Here is a 19101-nt window from a genome sequence, read left to right as displayed (position 1 = left end):
AAGACACTGAGTAGAGGCCTTACCTTACTAGAGAAGCAAAAATGGGGAAGAGAAAATCTCTGACCTCAAAAAAACCCCCAATACTTCAGAGGAAAGACTTGTAAACAAACACACAATTATAATATAATGCTAGAAAACAGAGAGAAGAGACTTCAGCATTTCTGACAGGAAGTTAAGGTATGCATAGAAGACATGATCATGGATTTCATTCTTACCAAATGAATGGGTATCTACCTAGCAGATGAATGGTAAGATACATGAGCAAGGGAAGAGAGAAGGTCATTCCTAGCAAAGAACCCATATAAAAGGGTGAGGAAGCACCATACACTTACAGAACTTGAAGAGATACGTTTGTCTTGAGTAAATGGGGGAGAATCAAAAGAAATATCTGCAACTGGGAAGATAGGCAGGAAGTCTGTGAATGACCCTAAGAGCTAATAAGCTGTGTGCTGTATGGATGCCGTTCTGCTGAATGACATAATTAGAGTTCTGAGTCTTAGAACAATTACCCTGGAAGAATAAGTGATGAAAATAGGACTAAACTGAAAGCGGCGAGATAGTTCAGAGACTATTATAAATAGTTCAGGCAAGAGAAAAGAAAGACTTGACTAAAGCAGTGGCACCTGGGATTAAGAGGCGGGAAAAGATTAGATATATTTAGGAATTAGAAAAAAACATGATATTTGTTTAATTGTTCAGAGAGGCCTTCCTGGACTATCCTATCATGATATACCCTGCTGGAGCCATTATTCCTCCTCACACAATCTAGTTCATAGCAATCATCAAAACACATAATTATAACATAATAATTATGAATCTGTTTGCTTATTTTCCATTTACCTCAATTGACTCTCAGCAGGGGCAACCTCCCATTTATTGATTTATTTATGTACACCAACATCTAGCACAGCAAATGGCACATGGCAGTTATCAATAAATAACCTGTTGGTTGAATAAATGGGAAGGAGAGTGAGGAAAAAAAAGTATTTGTGAACCACCAGCTTTCTTGTTCAAGTGTCTGGGCAAATGATGATGTTAGTCAGGATGCAAAACTATGGCAGGAAGAACAGGTCTGGGCAAGAGGATTAAGCGAGGGGGAAAGATGGAGCAACCAATTGAGAGGTTATCGTACACAATTACAGCACGACCCCAGTCAAGAAGTAATGAGAAGCTGACCCAGGATGACTCCCAGCAGGAGTGCAGAGGATTTTAGAGATACTATAGGGGTAGAAGCTATGAAATTTGACAAACCTACACACAGGAGCATGGGGAAAGGATTATTATTCTGAAAGTTCAAACAGAAAAGACTTAAAAATGGCAGTATACTTTACTGACTTGAAGTCAGCTGAAGCCACGTTCTGTTTTGGGAAGAGTGAATGTGAGAGGAAGCTGAGTTTGTTTCACAAATACTGAGTTTAAAGTCCCAGAAAAACACTGAGATAAAAATGTCAATCACGTAGCTGGAAATACAAGTTTACAAAACACAAGGAAAGGTATGGTTTGAGTTTAAAAACAGTGTTGATCATTCCCTTAAGTGACGGTTAAAGCTGAGTAGAAGAGATCCCAGAAGGAAGAGACATATATGTGTATATGATCCAACATAAAAAGAATCAAATGTCATGAAAACAAAATAGAAAAGAAAAACTGAAGAACTGTTTCAGATTAAAGGAGACTGAAGAGGCGTGATAACTAAAAGCAGAGCATAATTCTGGATGGGATGCTGTGCCAGAAAAAAAATTGTTATAAAAAGATATCATTCGGACAACTGACAAAAATGGATAAAAGTATTATTATCAATGCTGTCCTGAATTTGATAAGTGTACTGTGGTTATATAAGAGAATATTCTTATTCCTAGAAAATAAACCTTGAAGAGGCAAAAGTATATGATGCATTCAGTCTACTAAACTATTCAGAAAAAAAATAATGTGTGGGGTGAGGGGAGAGAAAGAGAAAGAGAGAGAGAGAATAAAAATGATAAAACAAATGTAGCAAAATGTTAAAAAGGGGTGAATTTAGATAAAATATATAAAGGAGTTCTTTGCATCATTCTTGTAGCTTTTGTGCACACATGAAAATTGAAATAAGAAGTTAAAAAAGAATAAGGACCAAGATAGAATGCTGGATCACAGCTTTGATTTCATAAAATCAACAGTGAATTGATCGCCTTAGAGTGACGGCCATTGAGAGTTATTCAGGATTGAGGAGAGAAGAGGTTTAAGTCAGTAGGTATGAAAACAGCCTTCTCTACATCAATTGTTCCACCTAAACAACAAAATATGCTGATAACTCTAGTTTATTACTGTATAAAGATGTTCTGTCCCATGGACTTGCAGGTTAACAATACTGGCATCCATCAAATTCTCCTGATATACAGTAAATATTCTTTTTGGCCACAGAAACCACCAGTCCTTCTTTGAGAAGTCCTTCTTTGAGAAAAAAAGACTGACAGAAAACAATATCTAATTGCTTTGTGTATGTGTGTATTTTGACTCGCTGCACAAAAATATTCAAGATACATTCTTCTGCAAAAAATTTATTTTCCAAGTTTCATGAGGTTTTTCTTTCCCATGTGGAAAATAATGGGAATATTAAAGACTTTAGTTTATATTATGTTTGAGAACATGAATGAAGAATGGTTCAATTATAAATACAATACACATCTCTGAATTTATTCATAATTAAATAAGAAGTATGCGGCAAAAAAAAGATACATTCTTTTGAAGTGGAGGAGAATAGGTGTATCACTTCAGAACCAGTAGTACCATTTAAGCCCAATTATAAGCAACAAATTATCCATGAATGGTTAAAGGACTCCCTGGGTCATTGTTTCTGGTGGGGCAAGGAATGTCAGATCAGACCGATACCTAATATAGAAAAAGGAAGATAGATGAGAGGTGGATAAAACAAAATCTATACATTGTGACCCAAATATGGGTGTTTCTTATCTGTTCCTTTCAAAGGCTTGTGTCTAGACTGAAAAGGAACAGATATTTTTCACCTCAGCAATAAATTTCTTAATGCTTTCATGTACGCTACATTATGTACTACTATTTCCAAAGCCTTTATTAGGAAAGGAATAGAGTCAATTGTGGTAACTTAGGATGTAATGAGACCAGCTTGAGATATCCTATATAAGTGGACAAATATATGTCAGATGGAACAGCAGCTTAAAAGCCAAGAGAAATCTGAGAACATGGGGCTAGACTATTTCAATATAAATGAAACAAACCAATAGGCAAATAGAACATTTTAAAGAATAAGAGAAATCAAGTAACAAAAGATAATTTTATAAACTGTGAAAAATCATTAGAGTAGCTTATAATTAGAGTATTTTGCAAATTTTCAAAGAAAAAATCAAATAACAAAAATTTTTTAAGAAGCATGAATTTCGTGTATATTTTTTCTTTCATAAAGAGGTATGTCGAAAGAGTAACTTAATATAGGATTGAGAATCAAGAATTTCTGCATTCAAATAGCAATTACGATGTGAATTACTTTATGTAACTATGAAATCTAAGAATAATATGAATAAAATTATCACAGAATTTATTAAGTAAACAAAGTTTAAGTACAGTACTATAGCTTTTATTTCAAATCTCAACATCCTTTATTCCATTAAGTTTATATTGAAAATGACACAAACATTTACTTGCCTGCTGAAGAAGGCAAGATTAAAAAACCGGATAAACAAAGATAAAACAGTATAAGAATATGACAAAAGGTAGAATAAAAGCATGTCAAAACTGTTCTACTCTTGGGGATAAAGCACTGAATGGAAATTTAGGACAGCTGGCTGCTAAATCAAGCTTTAAACTAGCCCAGTATAATATAAAACTCAATCTACTCACTAGATCTATTCCCCCTTACTTTTGTCTTCTAAGAGAAAAAATGAGGACAAAATTCTACTATTACCAGAGAAGCTGTAGGGATTGAAAACATAATTTAAGTAATTATGAAAGCATAATTTAAATAATATTCATTTTAAAATACTTACAAACTGAAAAAACTATTCCAAACACATCAAACCATAGTTAAAAAAATTTAAAACAACTATAACTGAAAAAAAAAGCTATTAAAATTAATTCTGGATTACAAGCTAACACTTTAGATTCAAACATAGGTCCTTCTGTAGGATCCCACAGATCTAACAGTGTATTCAAATTTATTCTAGTCACACTGATTGAGTTTAAAAATTTACCCTTTGTGGCAGAAAGAATCCTCAGGGTGCTTACAGAGATTCAAAGCAACAGAACAAGAGATAATAACTGTTCCTGTTCATGAAAGCTGGGTATTTGTTACTTACTATTAAATGAATTGTTGGACTTGAATTGGGACATACACAGGTCTTTTATATGCCTGAGAAAAGTCCATTTTTTTGTAGAAAATTAAAGTCCTTCAGCAAAAAGCCTTTTTCATTCATGTTTGAAAGCGGCATACTACTTCCCTACATTTCTCTTTATAATAACACAGGTTGTTTGATCATTAAATGAAGCATTTGATAAAGTAAAACTTTCAACAAAATGAAAAAGTTGAGATTAGTTATACCTGACTAGAAAATTGTGTATAGACATGTCTTGGACTTTACTTAAGCATGATTCACAGAAATCACAATGCATGTACAGATTGAAACACATCTGTTTATTCTGATTTTGACACAAAGGAAACCAGAATCACACACCTGAGTATTAAAAACTCAACCTCTGAAAAATAAAATAATATTTTTCCTTGGGTTTCAGTATATACAAAAAATATACATGATATGCCCAAAATATTCTTAGGCAATATACACCCAAAAAAAATTCAGTGGAGGGACTTCCCTGGTGGTCCATTGGCTAGGACTCTGCACTCCCAATGCCGTGGGCCTGGGTTCGATCCCTGGTTGGGGAACTAGATCCCACATGCTGCAACTAAAGACCCCATATGCCGCAACTAAAGATTCCACGTGCTGCAACTAAAAGATCCCATGTGCCACAACTAAGCCCCGATGCAGCCAAATAAATAAATAAATATTTTTTAAAAATCCAGTGGATATTTAAAAAATATATAGTGTCTTTTTCAAATAATAGTCCTAAATACTAGGTTTTTATTTTGAAACAAACAAAAAACAGGAAAAGTGAACTGCAGAGATTTATAAAATACACTCAAAAACAGCTTGGGTTCACCATTCCCTTTACATGGTAACTTAACCATGTGTGTATCAACTCTTTTGAGCTGTTGTTACAGATAATTTCAGGATCAAAAGGGACTTTAGACTCATCAAGCTACCCACTTGATACTTCGATCCTTACAAACACAATCCTACTGAATGCCTGGCCAGCTGATGCCTGCACACTTCTAATGATGAAGAATATACTTGATGCCAAGGCATTTTGAAAATCCCTATTAGAGAGCTTATCTTTACCCTCTTCTGTAATGTTTACTCAGTGGTCCCAATTCTACTACTTTAGGCCTGACCACGTGAGAAAAGTACACTTCATATATCTGTAGACAGTTATAATCTGACACTGTAGGACATTTTCTAATCTTTTGAATATGTTTGGTCATTTTCCTCTTAAGACCTTTGGTTTAGAGCTTGGGTGCCCAGACCCAGCATGATTCTATAAATAAGATAATCACCAATCACATTCTAGATATAACTTCTATTACTGTAGAATAGTATCTCCATATTAAAATCTTCCAAGCCTATACAGACATACCTCCTTTTATTGTGCTTTTGCTTTATTGAACTTCACACATGCTGCATTTTTTTACAAATTGAAGGTTTGTGGCATCAAGCAAGTCTATCAGCGCCATTTTCCCAACATTTGCTCACTTAGTATCTGTGTCATATTTTGGCAATTCTTACAATATTTCAAACTTCTTCATTATTGTGATCTGGGATCAGTGATTTTTGCTGTTACTAATGTAATTGTTTGGGGGCGCCATGAACCGTGCCTATATAAGATAGCAAACTATTTATAATGTTCTCTGAACTATCTTCCTATTATCAGTTTAGTATTACTTTCATTCCTCAATCTTCTGGGGTAATTGTTCTAAAACTGAGAACTCTGATCATGTCATTCAACAGAATGTCATCCAGACTGCATAGCTTAGCATTTAAGGTCATTCACAGATTCCCTGCCTATCTTCCCAGGCTCTCTCCCTCTCCTCGGGCCTCCCTATTCCCTGAGACACAACAATACTAGAATTAGGCCAATTGGTACCCCTACAATGGCCTCCAAAGTGTTTAAGTGAAAGGAAGTGTCACACATTTCTTATTTTAAATCAAAAGCTAGAAATGATGAAGCTTAGTGTGGAAGGCACATTGAAAGTCAATATAGGCTGAAAGCTAGGCCTCTTGTGCTCAACAGTTAGCCAAGTTGTGGATGCAAAGGAAAAGTTCTTGAAGGAAATTAAAAGTGCAACTCCAGTGAACACAGGAATGAAGAAAGCAAAACAGCCTTACTGCTGATATGAAGCAAGTTTTAGTGGTCTGGATAGAAGACAAAACCAGCCACAACGTTCCCTGAAGCCAAGCCTAATCCAGAGAAAGGCCCTAAACTAAGTCTCTTCAATTTTTTGAAAGCTAAGAGAGGTAAGGAAGCTGCAGAAGAAAAGCTTGAACCTTGAAGAGGCTGGTTCATGGGATCATGAAATTTAAGGAAAGAAGTCATCTCCATAACATAAAACTCAAACACAAGGTGAAGCAGCAAGTGATGATGTAGAAGCTGTAGCAAGTTATCCACAAGATCTAGCTAAGATAAGTAATGAAGATGCCTACAATAAACAAGTTATCAATGTAGATGGAACAGCCTTCTATTGGAAGAAGATGCCATCTAGGACTTTCATAGCTAGAGAGGAGAAGTCAATGCCTGGTTTCAAATCTTCAAAGGACAGTCTGACTCTCTTGTTAGGGGCTAATGAAGCTGGTGACTTTAAGTTGATGCCAATGTTCATTTACCATTCTGAAAATCCTAGGGCCCTAAGAATTGTGCTATATCTACTCTACTTGTGTTCTATAAGTGGAACAACAAAGCCTGGATGACAGCACATCTGTTTACAACATGGTTTTACTGAATACTTTAAGCCCACTGTTGAGACCTACTTCTCAAAAAACAAAAAAGATTCGTTTCAAAATATTACTGCTCAATGACAATGTGTTTAGTTAACCAACAGCTCTGAGGATAGATGTACAATGAGATGAATGTTGTTTTCATGCCTGCTAACACATCAATTCTGCAGCCCATGGATCAAGGAGTAATTTCGACTTTCAGGTCTTATTATTTAAGGGATATCTTTAATTTTTTCATATGAACCATAGATTTGATATGTCTGGTTAAAAAAAATCCTGCTGTAAGATGAATAATGTTTGAGGATCTAATGTATAACATGGTGACTACAGTTGATAACACTGTAGTGTATAACTGAAATTTGTTATGAGAGACCTTAAATCCATAAATGTTCCCACATACACACACACACACAAAAAGGTAAATATGTGAGGTGGTGGATGTGTCAATTAACTCCATGAGGGGGGAACCCTTTCACAATGTATGTGTATATCAAATCATCACATTGTACACTTTCAATACCTTACAATTTAATTTGTCAATTACACCTCAATAAAGCTAGGGAAAAAAAACCCTATGAAGATTCGAGAAGCCACCACATCAGTAAGAAGTTTAAGTGTCCACTGGTCAGAGGACTGCCAGGGCTTCCCCTCCAAAATAAAGGATAAATGATTGCATCTTGTTTATCCCTCCACCAAGAAAGAAGGTCAATAATCCCTGGTTCCAGTAATGGGTACCCAAGACACATTCCTATCTCTCACAACCTATGTTGCACAGTGGGTAATAAGAATATTCCTGGAAGCCACTGATACTCAGAAATGGCTAGCAATAATTTAACTGTAAACAGAAGTGACTGCAAACCACTTAATCCAAAGGCATCCCTAACTCACTTACCCTTTCCAGGATCCCAAAAGGCCTGTGCTACTCCCATACCACCCAACACAAGAGAAAGTTAGAGTGTAGATTAAGCAGAAAAAAATCTTGCTGGTATTATTATTTGGATGCCATTAAATGTACAGTTAACTTAATAGTGAGCAAGATAAAATAAAATTCGTTCTCCATCTACACCATACCCCAAAATGAACTCTGGATGGATGAGACGTATTAACATGAAAAATATAACTATAAAAATTTATGTGGAAGAGTAAATGTACAAGAGTAGGCACAAGCATAGCCACAGCAATTCTGAAAAAGAATCTTAGTGTCAGCTGGTCAAAATTCACTAAAAGTTTTTGAAATTATTGATATGAACTGTAATAAGTTTATAGAGTAATTAAGGAAAAATTAAATTGTGGGGATATCTAGAATCCTACTTTTTTGAAATCATCTAGCAACATTATAACCCTAAGCATGGGGGTTTTCCCCTTTACTTTAATATTATAGCTCAAAAAACAGATAAGTACATTTAGCTGTTTTAGGCATTTTATTAAAGTCCAAGCTTATTTTGAGTTTTAGATTCCAGACATTATTCTCATTTTTTCAATAAATCCTTGGTCCTATAATGTGCTTTAAAGTTCTGAGCACTAACACTATTTGCTGCTCATAGGTTATTTCTAGTGTGTCTAGAAACATTTTCTTGTTTTCCTTCTTTGTCCTGATTTTAAAACTGTCCTAATTTTTTAAGGTGGGATGAAAATTAGGCTCCAAATAAGCAAAGTTTTACTATCACTTCAAGGAATTAAGGGCAAAAATTCCATTAGTTAAAGCAGGATTAACTCAGCAAATTTTTCTATAATACCAATAATTTCTGTAGAACTACTACGTGCAAGACACTGTTCTAATGTGCTTTACAAACATTAAATGACTGAATTCTCCGTAATTCAGAAGATATTAAAGCATCGCATGGCTCTCAGGATAAATACCCAGTTGCTAGTGTATGAACAAGTAGGATAAGAAGGATTTTAGATTCAGAGTGTAGGACATTACAGAGCTTAGTACAAGCAGCCAATTTTAAGGTCACATTTACTATTCTTCTCTCTCCAAACTCACAACCACATACCAAGTTAGCAAGTTATGAAATTTTGCGTGAATATAAGTTCTGGTTTACTTATGCTTTCTTTTAAAGTTTGTTAGTTGGTCCATAAATATTATTCTAGAGCCATTACTAAATATATCACATTCAAAAACAACAACAAGGTGCTAAGTAAATCTTTAGTGGACATGATATAGATTTATAAATGAAGGATTATACATAATAAAAGATAATTTTAAGATAGGTTGCAACAGCACGCTAATAAAAGCAGCTGGTTTATAAATGTTTAATTTTATATTAAGATCTTTAGAATTAGACATACTTTCACATTATAGAAAAGATTTCTTCATTATTACATTTATTAGAATTTCTCCATGAGTCAAGTTTATAAGGTTGATGTGAATTCAGAAGTATAACAATTTGGACCATTCTAAAAGATTTCGACATTCTAGAGGATTAGCAATAGTTTAATTATGCGAAAACTTGCTTGAATTTTTAGTTCCATGTATTGCTTAAACCACAAATTAATCTGTAATCTTCATTTAACAATGAAAAGACCCATTGAGATTATCTTCAAAGTTTATTTTCAAAGTTTACCAGTATGTGAAAGATACATGAAAACTTTTCTGTACTATTTTAGCAACTTTTCTGTCTGAAAGTATTTCAAAATAAAAAGTTAAAAGAAACAAGGTAGGGCTTCCCTGGTGGCGCAGTGGTTGAGAGTCCGCCTGCCGATGCAGGGGACATGGGTTCGTGCCCCGGTCCGGGAAGATCCCACATGCTGCGGAGCGGCTGGGCCCATGAGCCATGGCCGCTGAGCCTGCGTGTCCGGAGCCTGTGGTCCGCAACGGGACAGGCCACAACAGTGAGAGGCCCACATACCACAAAAAAAAAAAAAAAAAAAAAAAAAAAAGACTTGTATAAAAATGTTCATAGCAGCTTTATTCATGATAGCGTCAAACTGAAAACAAACTAAACGTCCATTGACAAGTGAATGAATAAACAAACTGTGGTATATTTATGCCCAGCAACAGTAAGAAATGAACTTCTGAGACAACATAAAATGGATGAAAACATATGTTGAGTGAAAGAAGCTAGACATAAAAGGGTACATACTGTACAATTCCATTTATTTTTAGTCCATGAAGAACAAAACTAAGCTATGGTGAGAGAAATCACAAAGTGTTTGCTTCTTGATGGTTGGTAGTTGAGACTGACCAAAGGGGTATAAGGAAACTCTTCTCTATCTTGTTTCAATATATGCAATTATTACATATGTAAATTATTACATGTAAATTATACTTCAATGGAAGTGAAAATTAAACTTCTATTAGAAAAATATATTCTAAAAGAAAGAGTAACAGGAACATAAATCGAAGAGTTTTAACATTTCTATTTTCAGAATGCTTACCTGTCTAAGAGCTGATCATGTTTTTCTAGAGCATTCTTTTCAGCCATCACTGCTCGGTCCTTTTCAGCCACAGCATTATCCCTCGCTTCTCGGAGGTTTCTAAAGTATAAATGTACACCTCAGTTATTCTGACTACACAAGTATCCACCTTTTAAAGACTCATAAATGGGCTTGCTTGGAATTGGACTAACTGAAAATCTCAGGGACAGCCTAAGGGTTGGTGTCCCACAGTGTATATTATACAAATATGCCTGGCTTGGTGAGTTTCTCTAGCAGCACACAGCAGTGTAGGTACAAACATGGTCTACTCTCTAAATGTCATACTACCTTTCTCCACAGTTCTTCTCCACAAGGGTCGAAGGTAGGGTAAACAGTCTGTATTTATAGCAACTCATTTAATCCTTACCATAATCTAATGAAGTAGGTATAATTACCAACATATTATCCACAAGAGAGCTGAGGTTTTGAGAAGTTAATAAATGCAATATAAAATGTTATGAGGGATACAGAGATCACAGGAATCCAAATGGAAATGAAGTTTGGGACAAAAGCAGGAGAACAGCTAAACTGATAGACCCTGGGTCTCACATGGAGAGGAAGGAAAGAGAAGGGAACACAGAAGGACTGAGATTAGGAGAAAGTAAGGGACAAAGGACTTGAAGTCCTGATAAGATAACTAACAGATTAAGTGGAAGTGGTTGTACAGGCAAGATGGAAAACTAGAGATTGCTGTCGGAGAACAGTGATTCAGAGGTAGAGTAGTGTCTTCAGCCATGGAATTTTAGTTCATAAGATGCAGGGTGTAACATTAGAGTAGCTAAATGAAAGAGCTGAGATGAAGGTCAATACTCATGCAGGGCTCAAGGAAGTATGAGGTCATCCACTTACAGTGCTGATGACAGCAGGAACTGAAATTGACAGAACGATACATTGAGTGACAGTTAAGGGGAATGTCCAAAAGGTGGAAGGTAACAATAGTGAGTAATTAGGAGTGATACAGACAGATATGGCCCTCAAAGATCAAATCCTGTTTGTTTTTTAGTCAGAGTGGAAGTCTGAATCAAGAAAAATACCAACAGTAACTCTTCTTTCAGAGAGTCACTTAATTTTTTTTGAAAATCCTCTTCTCTAACAGAGTTATAACATAAATAAATTTGGAGTATAACATAAATGATGGTGCTCACTTAATCCCTACAAATCCTTGATGTTATACTTTCTAAGCTGCTTTACAGCTGAATAAACTGAAGTTTAGAGGGCTTAAGTCCCTAGGCCCAAGTCACACAGCCTAATTTGAGCCCAGGTATGTCTTACTCCAATGTGAGTGTTTTTTACATCATATCAACCTATCTCCCATAAAGAACTGGATTGGATATTAGAATTTGGTTTTTATTACTGATGGAGAATGGCAGTAGAGAGCCATGAAAATCCACACAGTTTGAGTAAATCTATCTAATAACTATTAGATAGAAATATGTCGTGGTCATACTTGCTGTGCCAGTGCTCAAAGTCATCTTTTGTACGGTGATGCTAACAACAATTTTAAAACTTAGAATATGTCAGCCAATAGAGATTCATCAGTAAAATAGCTTATGAGCCAGAAATAAAATAATTTTAAAAAACTGGAGTACAGATAACTCTTATTAAAAAGAAAATAACTTTTGTACACTATTATCTAAGTGCAGGTACATTTTAAAGTAGATATCACAAAATAGCAAGTCATTATTTTCTGATATCATCCTGACTGCAAAGACCTTCAGAAATATTCTACTATTATCAAATTAACTGAAACATGAAATTTTTAATTTTATAGATAGAATGGAATTCTCAAAGTATATTAAACATTTATATATTTTTCATCCCTAGAGGATCTATATATTTTAGTCAGTAAACCATCCAAAACTGGTCACAACTTTCATTTCTCAAATACTATAGCCTTATTATTCTATAAGTTATTTCAGTTGCAAAATTCCAAGTAGATACATTTACAGTACTAATTAATCATGAATGCTTAGCTGGCAGATGGCAAAGCTTCAGTCCCTAACTATATATATTTTCTTTACTGCAAAAATGGGCAACAGAAATAAAAGCAAATATGGTCATTAGACTTACCATGGTGATCATTTTGAAATGTATAGAACTATGGAATCATAGTTCATGTATAGAACTATGCTGTGGAACAGGAACTAACATAGTATTGCAGGTTATTATACCTCAGAAACAAACAAACAAACTCAGAAAAAAAGATCAGATTTGTGGTTACCAGAGGTGGGGATGGGGGGGAGGGGGAATTGGATGAAGGGGGTCAAAAGGTACACACTTCCAGTTATAAGGTAAATAAGTACTAGGGATGTCACGTACAACACAATCAAAACAATGAACACTGTTGTATGTTACATACGAAAGGTATTAAGAGAGTAAATCTTAAAAGTTCTCATTGTGAGACAAAAATTTTTTTTTTCTATTTCTTTAATTTTGTATCTCTGTGAGATGATGGATGTTCATTAAACTTCTTGTGGTCATCACTTCATGATGTATGTAAGTCAAATCATTATGCTGTACGCCTGAAACTATACAGTGCTGTGTGTCAATTGTATTTCAAAACTGGAAGAAAAAGAAAGAAAAGAAAGAAAGGAAGGATGGAAAGAAGGGGGAAAGGAGGAAAGAAAGGAAGAAAGAAGAAAAAGAAAGAAAGAAAGGTGGGAGGCAGGGAGGGTAGAAAGAAAGGAAGAAACAGAGAAAGAAATAAAAGCCAGAATGAAAACATTAGGGCTTATGAAAGGAGGTGTCATTAGAAGATACCAGGGCATTCACCATGCTACAATCTATACCATCCGGTTAACTATAATTAGTGCTATATTTAGGAATGAACAAAATTCTACGGCCCCAAAGAAGAGGAGTTGATTATTTTTAACTGGAGGAACAGATGAGTGAATGACGGGAAGACATGTAAGTTGGGCCTTGAAGGATCAATAAATAAAGGTAATTCAAAAAGAGAAAAACTGGGCCTCCCTGGTGGCGCAGTGGTTGAGAGTCCGCCTGCCGATGCAGGGGATACGGGTTCGTGCCCCGATCTGGGAGGATCCCATATGCCGCGGAGCGGCTGGGCCCGTGAGCCATGGCTGCTGGGCCTGCGCGTCCGGAGCCTGTGCTCCGCAACGGGAGAGGCCACGACAGTGAGAGGCCCGCATACTGCAAAAAGAAAAAAAAAAAAAAGAGAAAAACTGAAATGAATGGGAGAAAGTGCTAGAAGCTGAAGTTTCTACCAGTAGATCCTCTCATAGGTGTTTGCTGGTAAGATTTCCGTGTAAATTGTTCTTTTTTTTTTTTTTAATAAATGTATTTATTTGTTTGTTTATTTTTGGCTGCATTGGGTCTTCATTGAGGTGCGTGGGCTTCTCACTGCGGTGGCCTCTCTTGTTGAGGAGCACGGGCTCTAGGCGCGTGGGCTTTAGTAGCTGTGGCTTGCGGGCTCTAGAGCTCAAGCTCAGTAGTTGTGGCTCATGGGCTTAGATGCTCCACAGCATGTGGGATCTTCCTGGACCAGGGCTCAAACCCGTGTGCCCTGCGCTGGCAGGCGGATTCTTAGCCACTGCGCCACCGGGGAAGTCCCTGTAAACCGTTCTTATAAGGTAACATGCCTTCCACATCCTGTCACAACCTGCATACTTCAGTAAGAAGCAGCACAATTCCTTTTAACATAAAGATCAGAAATACTTCCTTTAATATTATGAATTGACTTTTAATGTTTCAAATTAAGTTTGAGAAAGAGAAACTGAGTGATTCTTCCACTGACAATAACAGTAATAGCAAACACAGAGTGCTCACCCTGTGCTAGGAACTTTGCTAGGCAGTGTACATATAATAACTCATTTAATCTTCATGACAACTGCAAAAAGTGTAGGCTGTATCATTATCTCCATTTTGAGAAGAAGACTGAAACACAGAGAAGTTAAGTATTTGCCTACAACAGTCATGTGGCAAGTAAGCTATGGAGCCCAAATTGGAACCAAAACCATATGGTGCTAGAGTCTATGCTCTCCATCATACTAGGCTGCCTCTCTGAAGAGTCCCCTTGTTTCACAGAAATCTTCTCCTTGGGAAATTCTGTCATTATGAGATTTATATTACATGATTATCTCCTAACACAAATAGATGTTAAATCAAAAACAATTCTTGGAAGAATTGTGAATATATAATACACTTGTTTTTATGGCCCATGCTCTTTCAAACTCAGACTGGTTTGATAAAACACCAGATGGATTGATTCCTGTCACAGATAAAACCATAACTGCCATATAACTAATAAACTGTCCATTTAAAAATGTTAAATGCATTAGAAGATGTAACAGAAATACAATTACAGAACAAATAGCAGGAATTCAAATGTTCTTCAAAAGACAAACTTGAAAAATTGACAGCATGAACAAGCTAATAGAGCTAAAGCTTTAAAAGTCCAAACTGAGTATATAATCAAATGTAATCATAGCAGAGAAAGATGCTGGGAGTTGGCCAACATTATAACAAATGTTTTAAAATACAAAAATTCAAATATCTAATCCCTAGAAATGCTTTTTAGAAAGCTAACGTTTGATTCCCAACATTTTTTTTCATATTTCTTTCATGTTTCTTACTAACTCCATCTCCATAACAAACACTGATCTCTCCCCATCCATCCTATATTTGTGTGCGGGAGGTGGATTGAGAGGAAAGATGGCAGAAAAAGGAAAAGAAACTTTATCAATCCTATGTAAAATGCAAAAGAAAAGTGAGTTTCCTAGTATTATCACTAGTGTCCAAATAATGTATTTTTTAACTTAGGCACTTCTTAGAGTGAAAGGGGTGCTATTAATAATTATGCTACAGAAATAGGCATAAACCAGCACTTTTGTGGAAAAACAACTGGGAGTTATCAGTTAAATTATCACATTCAAACAAGAAACTTTAAGAGTTAAGTTCTTGACTATTTCTCCAATAAAAGGATTTTACTGAAAACCCCAGTACAAAACATACAATATCATCAGACTTCTGTACAGGAAGGAATATATTTTCTTCCTACTAGAAGACCAATTTCATGGTACCAATAGGTCAAATCAAAATAGATCCTTGAAAAGTGGAAGGAAAATGTGAGAAGAATGAGAAAAACTTCAGGAACCCTTAAAATTCTAACAGGAACAAATCAGAATTTGGCAATGCCAAGAGCATGTGTTAGCCTGAATAAACATCACAAATGCCTCAGAACCTGAAATTTACTAAAGATAAACAGTGAAAGAAACAGGGCTGTCAGCAGAGTTTAGCAAGCACAACTAAGCAACCCATTCTCCTCCTGCCTCCATGTAAAAATATTTTTGGTCAATAAAAGTGAACATATTTTTTCCAGTTGGAACAAAAAGGGACTGAAACAGGCTGTTTATATGACAAGCTTATTTATAGGAAAAGCATCTGAATTAATCTCTTCTACCTTCAGAGTCTTCTTCCCGGACAAAACATAAAACTGCCCATTTGCATTTGATTTTAAGATGGCATGACAAAAGCCCAGGACCAGATGGCTTCACAGGCGAATTCTACCAAACACTTAGAGAAGAGCTAACACCTATCCTTCTCAAACTCTTCCAAAATATAGCAGAGGGAGGAACACTCTCAAACTCATTCTACGAGGCCACCATCACCCTGATACCAAAACCAGACAAAGATGTCACAAAGAAAGAAAACTACAGGCCAATATCACTGATGAACAAAGATGCAAAAATCCTCAACAAAATACTAGCAAACAGAATCCAACAACACATTAAAAGGATCATACACCACGATCAAGTGGGGTTTATCCCAGGAATGCAAGGATTCTTCAATATATGCAAATCAATGAATGTGATACACCATATTAACAAATTGAAGGAGAAAAACCATATGATCATCTCAATCGATGCAGAGAAAGCTTTCGACAAAATTCAACACCCATTTATGATAAAAACGCTGCAGAAAGTAGGCATAGAGGGAACTTTCCTCAACACAATAAAGGCCATATATGAAAAACCCACAGCCAACATCGTCCTCAATGGTGAAAAACTGAAACCATTTCCACCAAGATCAGGAACACGACAGGTTGCCCACTCTCACCACTATTATTCAACATAGTTTTGGAAGTTTTAGACACAGCAATCAGAGAAGGAAAAGAAATAAAAGGAATCCAAATTGGAAAAGAAGAAGTAAAGCTGTCACTGTTTGCAGATGACATGATACTATAAATAGAGAATCCTAAAGATGCTACCAGAAAACTACTAGAGCTAATCAATGAATTTGGTAAAGTAGCAGGATACAAAATTAATGCACACAAATCTCTGGAATTCCTATACACTAATGATGAAAAATCTGAAAGTGAAATTAAGAAAACACTCGCATTTACCATTGCAACAAAAAGAATAAAATATCTAGGAATAAACCTACCTAAGGAGACAAAAGACCTGTATGCAGAATATTATAAGACACTGATGAAAGAAATTAAAGATGATACAAATAATGGAGAGATGTACCATGTTCTTGGATTGGAAGAATCAACATTGTGAAAATGACTCTACTACCCAAAGCAATCTACAGATTCAATGCAATCCCTATCAAACTACCAATGGCATTTTTCACAGAACTAGAACAAAAAATTTCACAATTTGTATGGAAACGCAAAAGACCCCGAATAGCCAAAGCAATCTTGAGAAAGGAAAACAGAGCTGGAGAAATCAGGCTCCCTGACTTCAGACTATACTACAAAGCTACAGTAATCAAGACAGCATGGTACTGCCACAAAAAAAGAAATATAGATCAATGGAACAGGATAGAAAGCCCAGAGATAAACCCATGCACATATGGTCACCTTATCTTTCATAAAGGAGGCAAGAATATACAGTGGAGAAAAGACAGCCTTTTCAGTAAGTGGTGCTGGGAAAACTGGACAGGTACATGTAAAAGTATGAAATTAGAACACTCCCTAACACCATACACAAAAATAAGCTCAAAATGGATTAAAGACCTAAATGTAAGGCCAGACACTATCAAACTCTTAGAGGAAAACATAGGCAGAACACTCTATGACATAAGCCACAGCAAGATCCTTTTTGACCCACCTCCTAGAGAAATGGAAATAAAAACGAAAATAAACAAATCGAACCTAATGAAACTTACAAGCTTTTGCACAGCAAAGGAAACCATAAACAAGACGAAAAGACAAGCCTCAGAATGGGAGAAAATATTTGCAAATGAAGCAACTGACAAAGGATTAATCTCCAAAATTTACAAGCAGCTCATGCAGCTCAATATCAGAAAAACAATCAACCCAATCGAAAAATGGGCAGAAGACCTAAACAGACATTTCTCCAAAGAAGATATGCAGATTGCCAATGAACACATGAAAGAATGCTCAACATCATTAATCATTAGTGAAATGCAAATCAAAAGTACAATGAGATAACATCTCACACTGGTCAGAATGGCCATCATCAAAAAATCTACAAACAATAAATGCTGGAGAGGGTATGGAGAAAAGGGAACCCTCTTGCACTGTTGGTGGGAATGTAAATTGATACAGCCACCATGGAGAACGGTATGGAGGTTCCTTAAAAAACTACAAATAGAACTACCATACGACCCAGCAATCCCACTACTGGGCATATACCCTGAGAAAACCATAATTTAAAAAGAGTCATGTACCAAAATGTTCATTGCAGCTCTATTTACAATAGCCAGGACATGGAAGCAACCTAAGTGTCCATCAACAGATGAATGGATAAAGAAGATGTGGCACATATATACAATGGAATATTACTCAGCCATGAAAAGAAACGAAATTGAGTTATTTGTAGTGAGGTGGATGGACCTAGTCTGTCATACAGAGTGAAGTCAGTCAGAAACATAAAAACAAATACCGTATGCTAACACATATATATGGAATCTAAGAAAAAAAAAAAGGTCATGAAGAACCTAGGGGCAAGACGGGAATAAAGACACAGACCTACTAGAGAATGGACTTGAGGATATGGGGAGGGGGAAGGGTAAGCTGTGACAAAGTGAGAGAGTGGCATGGACATATATACACTACCAAACATAAAATAGATAGCTAGTGGGAAGCAGCCGCATAGCACAGGGAGATCAGCTTGGTGCTTTGTGACCACCTAGAGGGGTGGGATAGGGAGGGTGGGAGGGAGGGAGACGCAAGAGGGAAGAGATATGGGAACATATGTACATGTATAACTGATTCACTTTGTTATAAAGCAGAAACTAACACACCATTGTAAAGCAATTATACTCCAATAAAGATGTAAAAAAAAAAAGATGGCATGAAATAAAAGAATTCCAAGTGGATTATCTGTTATTATATAATCAATGACTGATAATGTTTCCTTTAATTAACATAGTTGAAAAGTGAATGAATAGGACATGAGAAAAACAACAAAGTAGAAATTTTATGTAACAATTTCTTGGGTGAAGTTACGCATTTTAAGAGTGGAAACTTTTTGAGATTACTGTTAAATGAACAGGATACATTTTCCTATCCTGTTACTTTAGTTGGTGCTCAAGCAGTTTTTTTTTTCATTTTATAGATGTGAAAACTTCAGCCAAAAGTAGATAAATGATTTTTTAAAATTATAAAAAAAAAGGTAAGCACCAAAATGCAAAACACTTT

The 19101-nt window shown here is 35.8% G+C and overlaps 1 protein-coding gene across 3 annotated transcripts in view; it reads right to left on the bottom strand.

Annotated features, from left to right (window-relative positions):
* PIBF1 (progesterone immunomodulatory binding factor 1) overlaps positions 1 to 19101 on the bottom strand; it is a 202632-nt gene that overhangs the window by 126440 nt on the left and 57091 nt on the right. For all 3 annotated transcript variants that reach the window (XM_060079826.1, XM_060079825.1, XM_060079827.1), the window contains exon 10: positions 10434 to 10532. In XM_060079826.1, coding sequence (XP_059935809.1) covers positions 10434 to 10532 — 99 coding nt within the window. The remainder of the gene's footprint in view (positions 1 to 10433; positions 10533 to 19101) is intronic.

This window comes from Mesoplodon densirostris, chromosome 17 (genome assembly GCF_025265405.1).
Source record: "Mesoplodon densirostris isolate mMesDen1 chromosome 17, mMesDen1 primary haplotype, whole genome shotgun sequence".
Lineage (NCBI taxonomy): Eukaryota > Metazoa > Chordata > Mammalia > Artiodactyla > Ziphiidae > Mesoplodon > Mesoplodon densirostris.
Note: the sequence above shows the minus strand (reverse complement) of the source record. Positions and strands in the feature narration are given on the sequence as shown.